At 60.4% G+C, this 14,638-nt stretch overlaps 2 protein-coding genes across 8 annotated transcripts in view; one reads left to right on the forward strand and one right to left on the reverse strand.

Annotated features, from left to right (window-relative positions):
• Window positions 1–4,791: 4,791 nt before the first annotated feature.
• On the reverse strand, window positions 4,792–8,183 carry LOC119706682 (basic proline-rich protein-like). Its single transcript, XM_038150607.1, has 2 exons — window positions 6,854–8,183; window positions 4,792–5,534 (listed from the first exon to the last, which is right to left on the reverse strand). The coding sequence occupies exons 1-2, from the start codon at window positions 8,181–8,183 to the stop codon at window positions 4,792–4,794; spliced, it is 2,073 nt and encodes a 690-aa protein (XP_038006535.1).
• The window catches only part of NSD1 (nuclear receptor binding SET domain protein 1), a 61,548-nt gene continuing 53,746 nt past the window's right edge, over window positions 6,837–14,638 (forward strand). For 4 of the 7 annotated variants that reach the window (XM_038149818.1, XM_038149823.1, XM_038149824.1 and 1 more), the window contains exons 1-2: window positions 7,892–8,021; window positions 8,228–8,871. In XM_038149818.1, the coding sequence (XP_038005746.1) occupies window positions 8,248–8,871 (624 nt within the window). In that variant the 5' untranslated portion in view covers window positions 7,892–8,021; window positions 8,228–8,247. Of the gene's footprint in view, window positions 6,940–7,069; window positions 7,215–7,525; window positions 7,589–7,891; window positions 8,022–8,227; window positions 8,872–14,638 lie in introns of those variants that run through there. The other 3 variants (XM_038149821.1, XM_038149819.1, XM_038149822.1) reach the window with 3 other exon arrangements.

The raw sequence follows: 14,638 nt of genomic DNA on the forward strand, positions 1-14,638 counted from the left end.
CCCCAGTGCAGTTTCTGGGCTGTTCCTGGAGCGCAAAGGGCTCACCTAAGCTTGGAAGGCAGGTCAGGGTTTGCCTCCTCACTGCCTCCTTGCCCCAGCCAGTTCAGGGCCTGCAATCACTCCTGGGGGACGCAGAGACAGTGCCACAGGTGCAGGAAGTGATGTCCCCACTCCGGTGCCTCCAGGCCTGCTCCAGCACAAAGCACCCTTGCATCTGTTCCCCATTAGCCACTGCTGCACTAAGCCACCGTGAACTCCGCTACCAGCATTGCCCTGAAACTGATCCCCCAACTGCCATGGGCTCCCAGGCTGGGAAAGTGCTCTGGGGCCCAGCCCCACGCACTGGGACCCCCCGCACCCTCCTGCCCAGGCCGGCCCAGCACTCCAGATTAAAGTGAGTTATGGGCTCTGTCTCCCCAAAGCCCCTGGGAGCACAAGTTGGGGGTCTCCAGCCCCTTCTCTCTGATGCCCATTTTGCCCCCCCCTTGCCCGATGGTGCCCAGCAATGACGGCAGCGTGGGCAAGGAGGGCTGCAGCTGTCTCACCCCCTCCTGCCAGCCTGCTCCCTGGGTCTAGGGTTTCATCTAGGGCCAGGCTTTGCCGGCCGTTAGTCCCAGGATCTGGTTTCCTCCTTCAGCTCCCAGCTGCACTCACAGCCCCCTGCCTGGAAGCTGCCTCTTCCAGGATGGAAGCTGGCTCTCTGGCACAGCCTGCCCCAAAGCAGCCCAAGGTGATGGGGGCTGGCAGGTGCTGTGGGGCAGGACCTGGGCCCAGGGCAGCTGGAAAGGGAATCCCTGGATTCTGGCTGCTGCTGCGGTGGTGCCAGGGTCTGGGATCACAAGAGACACGGATCTTGGGACTTGACGCAGCCATGGGTGCTGTGCCTGTTGTGAATTGTATGTGCTGGGAGCCCAGCAGCTTTCAGAGCCATCCTGGCGTCCCCTCCTTTCCACAGCCCCTCACAGGGCTGCTGGGGGCAATCCCACTGCACTGGCACGCTTGCAGCCTCCATCTCCAGCCCAGCTCCCCTCTGTGTTGGGAGGAACCCCCCATTCCAGCGGGGCGGGCGGGGGCAGACAGCCCCCTGGCAGGTGTGAAACCTGCCTGTGCCGGCAGCCTGCCTGCCCGGGAAGGATCCCAGCTGTCCGGTAATGTGCCAGAACCAATGCATTTCGCACAGCCTGAATAGGGCATTCACACGCCCAAGGGCAAATTGCCCAAGCTGCCCACAGGGGCTGCCCGGATCCCGGCCGGGACTGAGACTGGGCACGGAGAGGGGCTGTGCCCAGCTTGCCCCCAGCTCACTTCACACCGGGGTCTCTGTGCTGAGGGCAGCACGCGGGGCAGGCAGTTCTTGCTCACCCTGCACTGTCCTTTCCCTGGAAAACGGGGCCACAGACAATTTCACACACTGAGGCATAGGTGGGTTTGCTAATGCTTGATACCAAAGGGAAGGAGAGGGGCAGAAGGGGACATTGTGAGCAGGGACCTGCCATCTCCTGCCAAAGCCTCACTCACCCCCTGCCCGTTTAAAAGGCTTGCTGCAGGTGCAGGCAGTGCCTGCTACCCACAGCCCAACAACCCACACCAGTGCAGCCCAGGGATGCTTTCAGGATCCTGGCTGTGCCCAGCACTGTGCCCACCTGCCTGCCCCAACCTGGGGGAAAGGCCCTCAGCCTGTCCCCAGGCACCACCGCATCCCCCGGTGAACCCCCAAAAGCTGCAGCAGTGGGTACATGGGCTGTGCCCGAGCCAACTCTGCCAGGCACAGGGCAGCCGAGGCCATGGCTGGGCAGGGAAGCAGCCCGGGGGCGTCCAGCAGCCCCACGACAACTGGAGGCAGTTTTTATTGTTTAACATTCCTGGTATTTTCTGTCAGGGCTGAACCAATTGTCCTTAATCCGCCAGGCTCTGCTGGCCAAACAAGTGTGGCTGAGCCACCAGCATCCTGTCCGCACGAACAGGCCCCTTTTGTGAGGGGGATTTAGTGTGTAGCCCAGTAAATCCCGCTGGTTTCCTGAGGCAACGTTCCCACACCCCCCACCATTACAACCCCCCTTACCGACTGCTCCCAGTCCCTGGGCCCTGGCACGGATCCCTGCCCAGCCATGCCCGTGGGCATCCCATCTGCCCGAGGTCTGGGGTCATGTACCCGCTGCCCCTCCAGAATCTGCCCCCTCCAGGGCTGCAGACTCCCCTTGCATGTTTCTGGGACGTGTCTGTGAGTCCTCGTGGGATGGGGGGTGTCGGTGGGGCTGAGAAGCTTCACAGCCACTCCACTACGCTGCTGGTCCTTCAAGGGATGCCGTGGCTCCCTGCGGGGAGCACTGTGGTTCTGGAGGGATGCTGCACTCCTGGAGCACATGCTGTAATCCCCGGGGAAATGCTGAGCCCTTGGGAGGGTGGTTCTGGTCTGGGGTGGGGGAAGGGGGTGTGTGAGGAAGATGCTGAGTCCTGGGGGAGCTGCTGCAGTCCTTGGGAAAATGATGAGTGCTGATGGATCTGGTTCTGGTCCTGGGAAGAATGCTGAGCCCTGGGGGAGACAGCACCCCAGGGGCCAGGACACCAGCTGGTTCCTCATTCCAGCTCCGGGATGTGGCTCCGAGCCCCTGCCCGGAGATGCCTTCGCTTAACGACTCTGTTGTTTGGCCGGGAGCTGATGTTGTCTTTTCTCCACAAAACAAAGGCGACAGGATTTTATCTCTGGGGAGAATCTGGTTTCTGTGAGATGCAGAAAGCCTCTGCCCCCGGGCAGGAGAGGGTGAGGCTGGCGGGGCGGAAAGGCACCAGGCTGCTGTCTGCCCCACTGGTAGGAGGAGCTGGCACTGCCCCTCTGGCTGCTCCTGCCTGCCAAAACCCCTGTCCCACGACCTGCCTGTCATTGTCCCATGCCTGTGCCCCATGTGCCCAGGCAGCGAAGGGAGGGAAGAGCCCCCATGGGCCAGCGGGCAGAGAAAAGAGGCCCATGAGCACACACACATCAGAGTAGAAGCTGAGGCACGGCCCCATCTCTCCTGTGGAGGAATCCAAACATTGGATCCCACCACAGCTCCTGCGTCCAGGGACACCCCACACACCGATGTAGAGATGTAGGCATGCGCCCGATCCCCATATCCACAGAGGAGCACCTGCACACGCACGTCCACGTGTGCACACTCACACCACCTCAGGCACACCCTCCAAGAACATCCCCCCGTGCATGCATCCACTTCCAGCCGAGCACACACGCTACATCCCCCACAAAACCCCCTCATACACCCGCATGCGCCCACTTCCACACACACACGTACACACACCTCTGCACCTCCCTCCCCGCACCCCCTCTCCCCCCAGCGGCACAGCCGAGGCTCCAGCGCCACTGCGGACCCCCAGCCCCCGCCGGACAAGCCAGACTGGGGTGCCAGCGAGGGCGGTGGTCCCATGGTGCGGACCCCCCGCCCGTAGCCCCCCGCCCGCCGGTCAGACCCGCCGGTGCCGCGGGAAGCCGCGGACTCTCAGCCCCATCTCCCGGCCGGCGGGAGCAGCTGCGCGGGGCGGGCAGAACGGAGCGGGCGAGCAGCTCTCCTGCCGCACACCGCCCGCATTTTGGCTGGTGACAGTGGCCTTCGCGGCAGGACAGGCACGGGACTGTGTTGGAAGGATGACAAACGCGACAGGGAAAAACGGTCTGCGGCATGGGGATGTACCGTGGCTCTGCTCTCCATCACCCGCACCGATGGATGGGGCTGGGAGTGGGGCAGGGCAGGGGACTGGGCTGCAGAGCTACCCTGTGTCCCGATGTGCATCCCCTTTGTATCCTTCCAGGGGACAGGAGCAGGGCAGCCCATGGGCACTCGCGCCTGGGGAGCCTGGCTCTACCTTGGATGGATGGATCAAAGCCCAGCGTGAGCTCAGCCTCCTCGCTCAGGGCTGAGATCCCTGCGCACCCCCTAAGCTGAGGATGGGGGGCAGCCTGAGGGCTGGGGAAGCAGGGTGGTCCCCGAGAGCAGCTGCAGCACCCAGACGGGCACCCTGGGCCTCGGCCCCTCGGGATTATCCCCATGCTGCATATGGCTGCTGGAGAGACCAGCCTCCAGGTGACAGTGCAGCGACAGCTCTTCCGCGCCGGGCGGATCTGCTCACGGTGATGGCTCCTGTCCCCTGCAGCTCGTGGCAGCGGTCCTGCCCGCACCCAGCGCCCTTGTGTGTCCGTGGGCTGTCCCCCGCAAGGTTTCGGGGGGCCATGGAAGCACCTGGGCGGGGGCACTGCGAGGTGAGGGACCAGGGAAGCAGAGGTCACCCCGGCAGGAGGAGCAGCCCCGGCGCCAGGGACACCGGGCCGGTGCAGCCGCGCCTGCGGGCACGGAGCCGGGCTGAGCCCCACCCATCGCCCCAGCTCCCGCCGCTCCATCCCTGCGGCTTCAAGCCACGCAAGCCGCTTCCTGGGGGAAAGGGGGCCCCCAGCAAACCCTCCGGGCAGGATGCTCTCCGCTCCTCTCCTCCTCTGCTTCCTTCCTCTCCCTTGGCCGGGCCAGCCCACCCCCTGCCCGCCGCGACTCCTTAACCCTTTCGCCCACGCTCCCGGCCGCGATCCAGCCCCACGGCCACGGCTTCCAGCCACCGCCCCCGGCCCTTTGTGCAGGATCCCGGTGCTGTCCCCGGGGTCCGTGCTCCCACTGGCCCCCGCCCCGGCGAACATCCGCGGCCGGAGGCGACTCGCAACCAGCCCATCCTGCCCACGGCTCCCGCGGGACCCGCATGGGCCACAGCTCCCTCCACGCATCCTCCCTCCGCCGGCTGGCCGTGACGCCCTCATCTCTCCCGGGGGGAGCGCGCGGGAGCCCCCGGTGCGGGGCCGCGGTCCCTCCGGCATCCCCGCGGCGGTGGAGCGCGGCCATGGCGGGAGCCGGAGATGCGCATTCCCGCCGGGCGCGGGGGGCACCGGGCCGTTCCCGTGGGGGCACCGTGCGATCTGTGCGCGGGCACCGGGGCCTGCAGAGGGAGCCCGCAGTGCCGGGCGGTTCCGTGGCTCCCGGCCTGACCGGCCGCAGAGCCCCGGCGTGCACCGGGAGCGGGGCTGGGCTGGGGGTGAGCACGATGGCGGGGCGGGGGGCTGAGGGCGAACCCCGCGGTGGGGCGGCCGCAGCCGCCCGCGCCCCTCGCTGCAGCCCGCAGACAAAGCCCGGAGGCGGCAGCGCCGGCCACGCTGCCCGCCGCGCCGCACATCCGGGCGGGAGCGGGAGGCAGCGGCCGGGATGCCATTTCCCTGTTCCTCTGCCGGAAGAGAAGGGCCGGAGCAGGGCCCTTCCTGCAGGCGCTGGCCGTGGCACGGGCAGAGGTGACACGGCAGATGGCAAGTGCGTCTGAGGGCGTCCCGCCACGGCTGCCCTGCTCCTCCCTGCGCCAGTACCCGCACGGCTGCAGGTGGATCACCGCGGGGCCCCACTGGGACGGCGGGATGGGGACATGCCTCGGGGTGCGCAGAGCTGCCCGGGCATCGCTGCCCCAACAGTACAGCCCCTGCACACCAGTGTCCCGGCGGGATGTGCCGTGCCCTGTGCCCGTGGACCAAGGGCTCACAGGGGGCAACCAGACTGGGACATGTCCTGATGGTGGCCCTGGCTCTCCCCGCTCAGCCTAAGAGGGCACTTGTGCAGAAGGAGGGCAGCTGGTGACAGTCAGTGCCCAGGATACAGTTCCCCTGCTTGGAAGAGCCCTAAACATCTCCTCAGGTCGCTCACTGGGCCTCAGACACCAAGCTTTGGGAAGACACCAGGCGTTCCTGCTCTGTACACGCCCTGCCTGCCCCTGGGGGGGTATAAATAAACCACTAGCTTTATTTTGGGAACGTGGCAGAAACGTGCGTGGCGGGTTGCTCCAATGGGAAAGGAGGAAACTTGGCTGTTGGGCCCTCTCCCAGGTGTGCCAGGCTGCGGCTACCAGTTGATCCCTGAGAGATGGACAATGAATTTCCCCCATTCAGGTGTAAACCAAGGGATCCAGGCACGCTGGGTGATGCCCCAGCTCTCTGAAGGTGGGGAGACCTGTGTGAGTACTGGAACTCAGTGCCAAGTTCATTCAGCACCGGGGCACAGCGTGGCCACAGCTCCCACATGTCACCGTGGCACGTGAGCATGGAGGGAAAGGGCCTAAAATAGGTCAGGTGGCACCAGCTGAGCCCTGGGCTGGGACCTCGAAGGTACAAACATGTCAGGAGCTTCCTGCCAAGTCACCCCACCCTCCGTGGGTGTGCTGGAGTGGCATGAGCTGAACATGGCAGTCTCTCCGTGGTTGCAGCACACCAGTGGGGTGACAATGGGTCGGGGACCTCGGTGCGCCTCCTCAGGAGCAGATGCTGGGAGAAATGGTTTCTACATCACCAGCCACAGACAGGGCAGACGGAGCGCATGGGCAAGACCGCAGGGGCACCAGGAAGCCAGGTGCCCTCAGTGGGGCTGCCAAGGTGTGCTGGCAGCGAGGAGGCGAGTCCTCAGTGCCCCGCTGAGATGCCAGCCCGCAGCCGCTCCAGAACAGCGTTTCAGCGGGGAAAAGCTGCGCCTGCGGGGCAGCGAGGCCCGGGCAGCGGGCGCTCCCTGCCTGGGTGTGCAGAGCGGCTGCTGCGGGGCCCAGCCCGGCGGGGGGAGCGCGGCGCCAGCACGGCCGGGGGCTCCCGCACGGCCGGGACGTAGCGGGGGGGGGGGGGAAACAAAGGGCAGCGGCGGGCGGGGGGAGCGGGTCCGCCCGGGCAGCGCCGCGTCGAGCCCCGCGGCGGCACCCCGGGGGGCGGCAGCCCGGCCCTGCCCCCCGCGCGGCCCGGGCAGCACCGCCCCGGTGCCACATCCCCGCGCTGCCCCGGCTGCCCCCCGCCCCGTGCCTGCCCAGCCGTGCCGGTGCGGCGGCGGCGCGGCGCGGCGCCCGGACCCGTGCGGCTGGCGGCGGAGACCCCGGCCCGCATCGGAGGTAGCGACGGAGCCGCCGCCCGCCGCGGGTCGCTTGCGGGGGGCGGCGGTGGCAGCCCGTCCCGGCGGAACGGGCGGGCGCGGGGCCGGTGCGCGCCGCTCGGCGGCGGGAGGGCGGGTGGGAGCGCGGCTGTCCGGGAGCGGCGGAGCCCGGCGAGGACAGCCAGGCCGCGGGCACCCGGCGCCGCTCCCCGGCGGGCGAGGCTCGGCGAGGCTCGGCAAGGCTCGCACGGCTCTGCACGGCAGCCCCGCGGAGGGCGACGGCCCGGCCCGCCGGTGCGCGGGAGGGCGGCGGGGGGAGCGCGGCGGGGGCGCCGGGCCGGCCCGCGGGGCGCGGCGGACAATGGCAGGGGGTAACCCGAGCCCAGCGGGGGCGGGCGGCGACCCGCGCCACCCGCTCCGCTGACCGCCCGCGGGCACCGGGGCCGGGAGCGGTGCCGAGCGGTGCACGGGGGCCGGCGCCGCCCGGGTGCCCCGCCGGGGCGCAGGGCCTGGCCGACTCCATTTTGTTGGCGCCCGCTCCGCCGCCGTTCGCAGGCCCGCGGCCTGCCCGGCGTGGGGGTGGGGGGGGGGGGGATCGGCGGGGGAGACACTGCGGGGCCGCCCCGTCCCATGCCGCCCGGTGCCCCCTGCCGCCGCCTGCGATGGAGGTGCGGGCGGCGGCCCCGAGGCCGCGGTGCGGGTGGGGGGATGCGGGGAGCGGGGCAGGCCGGGCCGGGCCGGGGCGCGCCGGGGGGGGGCAGCACTGAGCGCCCCCTCCCCACCTCCCCCTCCCGAGGTGTTTGGGGGGGGCAGTCGAGGGGGGGGTGCTCGTGCGGGGGGGGGGGGTGGAAGGGGGGGGGCCAGGCCCGCGCGGGCGCGCGCGCGCTGATTGGCCGCGGCCGCCGAACCCCGGGAGCGGGGGCGCGCGGGGCGGGCGCGCGCCCCCGCGGGATGGCGGCGGCGGCGTCGGGCGCGCGCATGCGGGGGAGGGAGGAGGAGGGAGGCGGCGGAGCGGCGGCGGGGCCTGGCCGGGCCGGGTCGGCGCGTCTCCCCATCCGCCCGCTCCGGGGGCAGGCGCCGAGCCGCCCGCGGCACCCGCAGGTGAGCCGCGGCCCTGCGGCAGCGCTCAGCAGGGCGAGCGACCCCGGCGCCGGCCGTGCCGAGCCGAGCCGGGGTGGCCGGGCCGCGGCCTGGGGCCTGTAATCCGGCGGTGGCGGAGCGGGGCCGGCGGAGCCCAACGCGGCCCCCGGGTGCGGCTGCCATTTTGCGGTGCAGGCTGGGCTGACCCCATTGTGCTGTGCCCGCAGGTGGATGCCCGCCGCCCGGCATGGAGCAGGCCTGCGAAGTGAGCCGCCGCAGCTGCCTCGTCCCCTTCGGCACCTCGCTGTCGGCCGCCGAGCCCAAGGGCGGCCCCTTCGGCGAGGCCCGCGGCCCCGAGCCGCCCGCCATGCAGCTGGCGGCCGCCAAGCCCGGCTACGGCCAGGACTGCTACATCCCGCTGCGCCGGCTGCAGGACTTGGCTTCCATGATCAACGCCGAGTACCTCGGCGGTGCCGCCGACGGCGCTGAGGCCCTGCCCGACCCTGGCTCGCCGGGCCCCCGCCTGCCCGCGGCGCAGGACCCTGCGGCCGAGGTGCCCCGCGGGGCCCGGGCCTTCCCCCTGCTCCTGCGGGACGGAGGAGAGGAGGCGCTGGAGGAGGAGGAGGAGGGCGCCGAGACTCCGGAGGAGGAGGAGGAGGACGACGACGACTACGACGACGACGACGACTACGACTACGAGGAAGAGGAGGAGGACGACGACGACGACGAGGAGGCGGCGACAGAGCCCGGCCCGCGGAGCCGCGGCCGCTCAGCTCCGCAGCGGGGCCCCGACAGCCGCCTGCAGCCGGCCGAGTCCGTGCCGGACGGCGGCCCCGGGGAGCAGCCGGAGTCCTCGGCCGCCCTGCAACTCGTAAGCACCGTCGGGGCGCGGGCGGGGGGGCCGTGGCCGCTGCCATTTTGCGGTGCGGCAGGGCCGGGCCGGGCCGGCCGCGCTGCCTCCCTCGCCCCGGCGCCCCGGAGGATGGGAGCCATCTTACCGAGCGAGGGGAGCCTGCCGGGGCCAGCGCGGGCTGTCACCGCGCTCTCCGCGCACCTGTGTCCCGGCGCGGCCGCCCGCGCTCCCCCCGCCGCTTTTTCTCCCGTCAGGAATAAGAGGCATCATCCTTCTGCCCAGCGACTCGCTGCGGAGTTCGGTGGAGTTTTTTCCCCGTTGGAAGGGGTTTTTTTGAGCGCAGTGCAGATGAGGAGGGCAGGAGGGAGCGTTCCCATCTCCTGCCGCTCCGGCTGAACGCTGTCAGAGGCTCTTTGTCTGGCCAGGCCTGAGGTTCCCGAGCACGGAGACCTTGGCGGTGGCCGGGGAGAGGCCGTGTCATGGCCTGACAGACCTCACGGGCAGCAAACCTTGCCTCTTATTCAGGCGGACTTTTTTGCTTGTTTGTTTTAATTTCTCTCTACACTCACAAATTGCTTTGATTATAATATAATTAATAAGAAGCAGAACTGATGGAACTGTAGTCAGAGTTCTGAAAGGAGATAGATGCCTTTAGTAATTTCTTTATGTAATTTGCTTTTGAATCCAAGTATAAGAGATGTTTCTCAGTGTAACCTTTTATTTGCAGCCGTGTATGTATATTTCCTGCAGTTTTCGGTTATTTTGGGTTTTCCTTGTATATTTCTTCAATATGTTTTTCAGTCTCAAGGTACCCTGCTGGAGGATACTCTGGACTTAAAGTATTGATGCAGGGTTTGAAGATTAGCTCCTTTGATAGGACTAATACCGAAACCATCTTGCTCTCTAATTTCAGTAGAGCCGCTGATGCCGGACAGATCGTGCTGGTGCGTGCAGTGCTTGGGAGGCAGGATTGTGTTCCTTTGGGAACACTCAGTGTTGCTGCTGCGTGCTCTGGGAGGTGGGGAGCCCTTGTCACAGAGTGCCCGTGCAAGGGGCGATTTCAGGAAGATGCTGACAGCAGCTCAGTTTGTTTGTGGAGCAGTTTATACTCTTCAGCGTTTCTTGGGAAGAATCCCTCGGTCTCTGGTGGTGAGAGGCTGCTGTGGGTCTGAGGTTTATGCATCTCTTCAGCTTTGTTTTGCAGAGGAAAGCGAGGATCTCTCGCAGACATGTGCTCGGTGATGCAGTTGTGGGAGGGTCTCACTTTGTAAACAGAAGCTCGCAGAGGTACTTTCACAACAGTTGCCTTTACAACGTGCTCCACAGAACTGCAGCTGGTAGAGTGACAAAACCGTCCTAGTGAAGGAGCCTGTTATTTGAGTGTGCAACGAGGGTTGACTTTTCAGTGAAACTGCCTTACCTGTGTGCTGTAGTTAGCTTTGCTGGGTTGTTCTGGTGAAGCTGTCCGGACAGCTGCATTCCTAAAAAAAAAAAAATGCAAAGAAGAAAAGCATTTTTTAGGCAGCCTGGGGACCTGCTTTCCCTAAGTCTTGCATTCTTTCTTTAGTTAGTAAATGCGTGTTGTCTGAGTGGTCTTTCATTTAGCCCCACTGCTTGTGGAATGGGGAAAGACAGGGCCAAGTGCCAAGTTACATCTGAGGCAATTCAAATCTTTTAATGGTTGAACATGACATAGTAGCTAGAAATAACCAGGTTTGCCCTTCAGGTCATGTATTCATTTAGGTATTTAATGCCAGTCTCATTTGTGTTTGGTAATTGAAATCAATTTTTTTTTGAGAACTTGATAAAACTTAAAACAAAAACCCACCCCAAAAAAAGCATCACAAATCCCTGGGAGTTCTGCACAGCTGTTTGTCATAGCTGGGCTTCTCTTATCAGATATCAGCTTTATGCTGCTTGTTGATGGGCTCTTCCACCTTACAGTGTGACTGTCTCAGAGCTTTTATTTTTGAAGCTCATGGCTCTGAGTGTGCCACTGCTGCTCAAACTTCCTGTTTTGCCAAGAGGGAAGTGTGTGTGTGTGTATTTCTGATGTCTGTGTCTGCCCCTTGTAAGAATAGATGCTTGGTTTGAAAAGGCCAATTTCTGAATGTCAAGAGTGCTTGGAGCAGAAGGGCCAGAATTTGGTTTAGTCTTGAGATGCAAAGTCCAGCATTTAAGTAGTGCCTCTGGGCAGGAGGGGTGGTGGCAGGTATTGTTTTGCATGGGGATTTGTTAATAGCCCTGGCACCCATTTCCCCAGACAGGGGAGGTTGCTCAGGTACCATTCAGTTGTAAAGAGAGATGTGCATATTCCAAACTAAAACTATTTTAAGTGCCACCTTAATCTTCCCTTAAGGGTGTCTGAAGTTTCCAGTGGCTCCTGACAGATTGTGTTGTGGAGAAGGAAATGGTAGCATCAGTTCTTGGGTCTTGTTCTCCTGAGGTGTGATACAGTGACTGCTGGCAGCTGCTGGCTTGCTGCCTTGTATACATGTTGGGCTATGGCCATTTAAATTTAAATGAGTGGTTGTTCTTGGATATCTCTGTTCTTTACCATCCTGATGTGAGTTTGTCTGCAGTGCTCTCCTGGCATTTCCACGTTGGAGAGGCTCTGGGGCAGCATTATGTGAGTCCAGACTCCAGTGCTGGGGAGGGTGGGTACAGCCACTGAAGGTCTGAGTGCCTTAGATATTGCTTGAATTTAGATATTGCTTGAATTTAGATATTGCTTGAATTTAGATGCTGAGGAATAGGAGCAAGGTGGAGTTGTTTCTTGCAGAACTGTCATGTGGAAAATTTGCTCTTCTCATGTAACTTTTGATGCCTTAATGCTTTAGTTTGTTGGCTCGTTGGTTTTTAGTTAAAGTATGTTTATACATAAACATACGAAGTATGTTTGAATCATTCGATTTGCAGAGTTGAGCATTTGAGGAAGCAGAGTTCTTGGATTGGGTACATCTGGGGCACTCCTGCTGTGTATACATTTTGCATTCTCAAGCTGTTTTCTCCATGAGACCCTGATGGTTTCAGACCTCAGGATGTGCAGAGGCTTGCATGAGGCTCAGTGTTGCTTTCATTATTATTTCCTTATTTTCCATTCCCACGATGCAGGACTGTGATGTTCGGGTAATGACAGTGAGGTACAGGGAAATTTAGAGCCAGATGTTTTATCCCTAAGAATGGCTGCTTCCAGAGGCTGGGTGTGAGGAATGAGTGAGGCATGTGTGTAAGGCTGCTGGAAGGTTTTTGCTTTACCAGAATCACACTGTTTGCAGTGTGTTAGAAGTACTGAAGGCCAGCAGAGTCCTCTCTGGAGTTAATCCATTATGACCTTGAGTTGTGTTCTAATCTGCAGCTGTGGGAGGGTACTTTCATTTTAAAGTGTTGGTGTTGCCTGTGTGAAAGTAATTCCAATGCTTGGTCTATTAACTGATGTGTCTGGTGCCATTTCTCTCTCTGCTAAAAATAAAATGAAGGAACTAAAGCCACGTGATCCTCACTACTCCTGTAAACATTTCTAAAAGAATCTCCTACTACAAACTGTTGATCCGAGGTGTAACTAACTACTGATAATGTTTTATCCCTGAGATACAGTAGATATGGCAGTGGTTTGTTTTAGCAGGGAGCATAATTTCCTTGGTCAATTGACATCTTCCTGGTGAGGAGATGAATTCTGTTTGGCTGTAAGTGATTCCTGCAAGCATCATCTCCTGCTCTGTGCATCTGGAGAGAGCGGGGTCTTTGTGTGCTACTGTCCCCATGCCTCTGATCTGGCACGCATCCCCCTTTGCCACTAGGATTTACACTGTTTGGAAGATGGTATTATTTCACAGAAAAGAGCTCATAGCTGGATTTTGCCTTGCTGTGCAGCCTGATGGCACCCACCAGGCCTTGTACTGAAGGGCATTCCTGCTTCAAATAGCTCTAAACTTACCTATAAAGGACTTCAGCCTTGGTGAGTGTCCAGAAGAATGGGAATTTCCACCATGAGGGCCCTGTCCTTGCCTGTGTTATTGCTTGACCATAAATTTTTTAGGTCCTTAATGACTTCATGCTTTCCCTGTGTGGTGACACTGCATTGCCTCTTGGTCATGGTGAAGGTGTGAGTGAGGGGGTGTTAGGAGCTGTCACAGCAGGACCTGCAGTGTGTGAGGGGGTGAGAGCAGCTCATTCTGAGGGTTTTGAACAGTCTGTAGGATCCAGAGCTCTCCTGCTCAGCAGGTTGGATCCTGAAAGTGTTTTATCATAGCATTTGGCTGAGATTGCCCTTCCTCTCCTTGTTTTATTGTATTTGTTTTCTGATTGCTGATTAGGTGTGAAATATCTGTTTGTGTATGTGGTTCTACAGGAAATGACTTGGTTTCTCTAGAAGATACCTGGTGTGCCATGTGAAATTTGAATGACTGATGCCTTTGCGGTTCATGTTCTGAAGCTGAACCTGCCTGTTTGCACATAGCAAAACCAGAGAAAATACCTCTTTAACTGCAGATTGGACAGTTTTGAAAGTGATGTTTTACTGGATGTAATGACAGAAACCTCTGTGTAATTTCTGCTTTCCAAACTTAAAACTTACTTTTAAAACTTGGGCAGGTGAGAAGTTGTTCAAGCAATGTCGTGGTTAATACACTGTTTGCAGTTGTAAGTCTGGCAATAATAGCAATGGAATTGGCTTTTGCAGGTGATTTTTTGGGCTGGATGCTGCTGCCTCTCAGACCCTGCTAAATGACTACACGTGCTGGTGATTTCTTTTGGAAGAGTGTATCTCTCACAACTTGAACCTTTTTTTCCTAATGAATCTTAGGTTGTCGAGGGTAGTGGTTCAATTTTTACTGATACAACTTCTTCTCAAGCCTTGGTAAAATTAAAATCAATGATAGTGGCTCAGTTTGATGCTATAGCAGTAACCTTTGACTTCAGAGCAGCATATTCTGCATGAAGTCATGGATTTGTTCATTGCCTCTTGCAATGTAGCAGCTTCTTGTTACACCTTACTACACCCTTGTTCCCACAAGTGGAGTTAAACTGTGGGATGTACAGCAATTATTAGTGGGCTTTTTTTTTTAATTTCCCCAAGTTAACTGAACAAATCTGTAGCTCACTGAAGAGGTGAACTCTAAATATGGTCAACAAGCTACTTGAGCCCCAAGAAAAAAGCAGTATTCTCTAAGATTATAATTGAGATGTTATTGAAAATATATTTGTAACTCAGAAATTGGTGTTATGGATGATGGTCAATTTTCAGTGCAGTTGCTTGGAATATACTTCTGCTTTTCTTGCCTGTGACTGACAGCTTATGTATAGTAATTTTGATTGCTTTTCAATTATTTGCTCTGGCATTTAGAAAGGCAAAGGGAATAGAAACATCAGAAAGAAGAAATCAGGCAGGGGGGTTGTCCTAGGAGTTAAAAAAACTCAACAGTTCAGGTGAATGCCACTTTTAATACTAGAAAATGATGACCTATGTTTTGTTCTGGCTGCACAGAGCCATCTGGTGAAGAATGGTGACACGGGGGAGTTTGTCACGGCTGCAGAGATGTGGTGCCATGCTGAGGAAAGCTGTGAGGTGGAAAGTTTGGAGCCCCCCTGGTTCAGTCCTGGCTAGGAGCACAGGCATTGCTTTGGCTGACCTGAGTGGGTGCTCCTGACCCCAGTGCCAAGGAGAGGGGAAGATGCTGCCGTGTGTTGGAGCAGGTGCCAGCTGAAGTGCTCTGTTCTTGCTGCGTTAGAAATCTGGTTCCCGTGTGGCTGCTCACAGTAACTCTGCAGCAGTGATTAAATGTGT

This window comes from Motacilla alba, chromosome 13, assembly GCF_015832195.1.
Source record: "Motacilla alba alba isolate MOTALB_02 chromosome 13, Motacilla_alba_V1.0_pri, whole genome shotgun sequence".
NCBI classification, from domain to species: Eukaryota; Metazoa; Chordata; class Aves; order Passeriformes; family Motacillidae; genus Motacilla; species Motacilla alba.

Bases quoted from the DNA above. Each gene is read 5' to 3' on its own strand.
- LOC119706682 (XM_038150607.1), bottom strand. From the start codon at position 8,183: ATGGCAGCCGCACCCGGGGGCCGCGTTGGGCTCCGCCGGCCCCGCTCC. The intron at 5,535-6,853 runs GCACGGGGCGGG...CCACGGGCACAG, and splicing joins GCACCGGCACGGCTGGGCAG to GGCACGGCACATCCCGCCGG.